Genomic DNA, 4,128 nt, shown 5'->3' with positions numbered 1-4,128 from the left:
CGAGATCATACCGCCGGTGAAATTGAATTCTCCGTAGACGCCGACGATGCTCGTATTACTGTATGCGTATGATTGTATTCAATTTTGATTTATAAAACTGACACACTTTTTCTTACTGATACTAACAGTACATAATTTAAAAAGCATTGTGCCAATTAGTTTGCTTCACCGTTCGTGTTCATCAGTTCAGGTACGAGCTCTGGACATCTGTAACTATGGCTTCAATACAATCATATTAACGTGTGTTTGGTACGAAGAAAAATATTTTCCGCCAAGTAAATTTATTGAATTTGTTTACTTATTTTATGATATTTGGTAGATACACAGAGAATATTGTTGTCTCAAAAATATTTTTATAATAGTCTACGTAAAAGGGTCAAAAATGCAAACAATTCGAAATTGAACAAAAATGTCTCGGTTAATATTTTTGTTCTAAAAATATCCCTCTGGCAATAGTTTGATTAAAAAATGTCCAAATTGTTACTTAGCTATTCGAAAATGCCCTTTTTCCTAATGAAGATAATTGTTTCATTTCTTGGTAGTGTCAATTCTTTTTCTAATAATAATTTTTTTGATTAGCAAATGTTTATCCTATATTAAGAAATACAACTATTGTCTATTTTATTAAAAAAACATTATGTTATCAAAATGAAATTAACGATGGAATTACTATAATCTTATTTATATATACCTTATATTACTCCTCCTGTCCAAATTTATATGAGTTTGTTTGACTTGACACTTATTTAAATAAAATAAGAAATACTTTTATAATTTGTGGTCTAAAATAAGTCGAGTATATTTGTGTCGCTAGAAATCATTCGATAGGTAAAATGCATATTTTGAAGTTATATAGAAATATGTCACGACTAAAAAGGAAAGTAAGTCATATAAAGTGAGACCATAGGAGTATTAGTCAAGAAGATACATGTAATTATCCTATATTAATTGATGAAATGATATCTGATTCGATCAAACTATCGACGACAGGGGTATTTTTAAATCAAATTATTAATTGGGGGCATTGTTATTCAATTTGGTATAGTTCAAAGGGAGGCTATGGGTGGGGTGGACGTGAGAACCAAGATGAGATGATTGATATAAAATTCTAGTTGTGAAATTTATTTTCCCTACTTTCAGAACCTCTTCGTTAAAGAAGTTTGATCTAACCAGAAAATATTTTCCTCTGTACCAAACACACCAGTGTGATCCCTTTATAGGACGAGTTGAGTTAATTGTGTTGACAATTGGCAAGAGAGAGGAAAAGAGGAACATGAGACTACTCTCAATGCCCAATGGGTATTGTCTCTTTATTTTCTCTAGGAAATGGACTCAATTCTTCAGCATTGAGATAATGGTGATTTGGATGCAACATCTATACTTACTAAGTTTTTTAAGGGCATACATTGTGAATTGTTTTTTATGTTAGTTTAAGATATGACAGTCCGAGCTGAACTACTCTATTGCGTGTTTTCTCGGAATGTCTAGGAGGCACAGGTTAGTTTCCTCATTTGCTTTTCAATATGGACTTAATTTAGATGTTGACGGGAATTAATTTACTTTTCATTTCGAGGTTTTAACTTTCATTTACGTATCTTCGTGTGTGCATCTTTTGGCGTAACTGGTTATTCCTTACCTCAGGAACAAATTGGTTACTGGGCAGTACTGCAAGTATTTGTAACAGGTGCCCCTGAAGCCATTTCTGTCTAAGTAGATATGATTTCTTTTGCAATTTGTTCCTGGTCTTTTGATAGAATTCCCCGATGCTCTCTTGTGTATAAAGGAGCAAGGAATAGCCATAAAGTTTGAAGATGAGCAAGAAGTAGCTATTCAGGCTGGATATGAATCTGAACTCAAAACAAGTATTGTATGTGATTTAAATTATCCACCGCCAGTTACCAGAAGAACATCGCGGCAGGAATTGACTGAGGTGCTAAAGATTTACAGTCTCTTATACTTATTTCTTAGATGTTTCAATTCTTTTTTTTTAAAACTGAAAGCATGTTTGCTCAGGCAGAGAAGGAAGAACGAAGGATGCGCCGTGTATTAGCTAACAGAGAATCTGCCAAGCGGACAATTCATCGTAGACAGGTATGCTGGTATACTCAACCGCTTACAAATTCTGCGTACACCACTCCCTAAATGAAGGCACAAACTTACTTAACTGAGGGTGCTATGACATTTTTATATTTCATTGTTAAGAGTGTTATCATTTCATCAACAAATTTAAATTTTTAGATTTTTAGAGAGAACAAACTTTCGTTTACTTTATTATATTCCCAATTCCCTTAATGTGCATGCGAGTCGGCTGTTTATTTTACCATGCAAGAAGGAAATTTATGTGTTGGATGATTTACTTACCAGGTTTCCAGTTGACCCTTTTCTTGTAAAACAAGGTTATGCCTACACTTGCTGAACGACTTCATTACGAACTAATTGAAGCCGTTGGTGAACTAACGGAGTTTGTGCTGGTGCTTTGAGAACTCTCCTTAGAGAACATAACATAACATGTTTTTTTTTAACATGATAATAGTTTGGAACAATGCACTTAATTTAGAGTGATCAGGCAACCGTTGTGTCCACAGACGTCCCAATAAAATATGTTTACATGATTAGTGTGTCTTCCTACTTAAACATAATTAGTGTGTCTTCCTACTGCAGTTGGGACTTGCAGTTCTACCCTTACCGCTCGTCTTCCAACCAAAATCATCTGCCTAACAAGAATGAGAATTGACAAAGTCCTTATGGTTCAATGATTCTTTATAGGATTTTCATATTCCCTGGACTTCTACGTTTCTTGTTATCGATGGAGAACTTAATTAAATTGAGGCTACAGACTGTACCATGTCAAAATCTGATAGTTTTTCCTTAAAAGGCAATGCGAGAGGAAATGAGAAGAAAAGCAGATGATCTAGCACTGGAGAATGAAAATTTGAAAAAGGTATGTGTGATATCTTTACTCATATATTTGTGCTATCTCTGCCGTTTTTCTGCTGAGTGTCATTTTTGACGAATAGATTAAAGAACTTGCTGCTGCAGAATACAAATCGTTGAAGAACAAAAACAGTAACTTGAGAATGCAGGTAACTTAGTTTAATTGGAGATTATCGACTTTGCGTTACATGAACAAATTACATATGCGAAAAATGACTTGATTCATTGCAGCTAGCTAAAAATGTAAAGACTGAAGTAGAGGAAACAGATGATGATTGTAAGTCTACTCTTGTGGAAACTCTTACTTCAGCTACATCCACAACTTCTCTGCATAACCAAGTGCCTCTCGTTCTGTCTACCGTTCTTCCGTGTTTTGACGGTCTCATATTACAAAGTGGTACCCAAAGTATAGAGGAGTCCGTGATGATGAACGCCGCTCCAGAGACTCCTCTATATATAGTTTCCTTTCCTTGGCAGATGCAATTCCATGCCCAAAGTTATCCACTTCATTCATGGACGACCTCATATCCTAACGATCAACACAAGACTTCCTCAGTTCATGAATGTAGTACTTCAACTCCGAAAACAACGATCAACATGGAAAATCACCTAAACGCAACTCCTCCGAAAGTTGAAACAGAAACTCCTGATTCAATAGATACTTTGCCTATAGACTTCCTTCACTGCAACACCAGCAGGGATTTTCGACTAGATGAAATCGGACAACTATCAGGATTTCGTTCTACTTCAAGTCCTTTGGTACTACCACCAGTTATTGCTAGACAAAATGAGATCATTCAACAACATATATATACTCCTGATTTCAAAGTTACTTATTCTGATGTTGGGCATGTAGCAGGTGCCTCTACAGAAATGCATCAAGAACATGTTACATGTTCTAACAACGCGTCTGCAGAGGCTAGTAGGAAGTGGAAGGCGCTTATGAAATGAAAAGTCAAATGTTGCTATCAGTATGATTTGTCTGCCTGTCATGCCGAAGACATGAGATTAGAACCAAAAGGAAAGAGTAACTTTTTGAATTTTGAGTTTGTTATGATCGTCAATAGATATGTATAACTTACTACGTATACGTTCTTTAACATACGTTATGTACTTTGCTTCTATGAGTTTGTGAAAGATTAATGAATAAATAACGAGAAACGGAATGAACCGTGCTCAAGTACTACTTTTCAA

General features: G+C 35.1%; 1 protein-coding gene across 2 annotated transcripts in view; it reads left to right on the top strand.

Annotated features, from left to right (window-relative positions):
- LOC102584669 (uncharacterized) overlaps nucleotides 1-4,128 on the top strand; it is a 4,806-nt gene extending 678 nt beyond the window's left edge. Inside the window, exons 2-7 of one of the 2 annotated variants that reach the window (XM_015309838.1) lie at nucleotides 5-60; nucleotides 1,784-1,930; nucleotides 2,014-2,091; nucleotides 2,876-2,941; nucleotides 3,018-3,083; nucleotides 3,166-4,128. In XM_015309838.1, the coding sequence (XP_015165324.1) occupies nucleotides 5-60; nucleotides 1,784-1,930; nucleotides 2,014-2,091; nucleotides 2,876-2,941; nucleotides 3,018-3,083; nucleotides 3,166-3,885 (1,133 nt within the window). In that variant the 3' untranslated portion in view covers nucleotides 3,886-4,128. The remainder of the gene's footprint in view (nucleotides 1-4; nucleotides 61-1,783; nucleotides 1,931-2,013; nucleotides 2,092-2,875; nucleotides 2,942-3,017; nucleotides 3,084-3,165) is intronic. The other variant, XM_006339254.2, reaches the window with a different exon arrangement.

The sequence above is a fragment of the Solanum tuberosum genome, unplaced genomic scaffold (assembly GCF_000226075.1).
Source record: "Solanum tuberosum cultivar DM 1-3 516 R44 unplaced genomic scaffold, SolTub_3.0 scf00008, whole genome shotgun sequence".
Taxonomy (NCBI): Eukaryota; Viridiplantae; Streptophyta; class Magnoliopsida; order Solanales; family Solanaceae; genus Solanum; species Solanum tuberosum.
The sequence above is the reverse complement of the archived record's forward strand: the minus strand, read 5'-3'. Positions and strand labels throughout refer to the sequence as shown.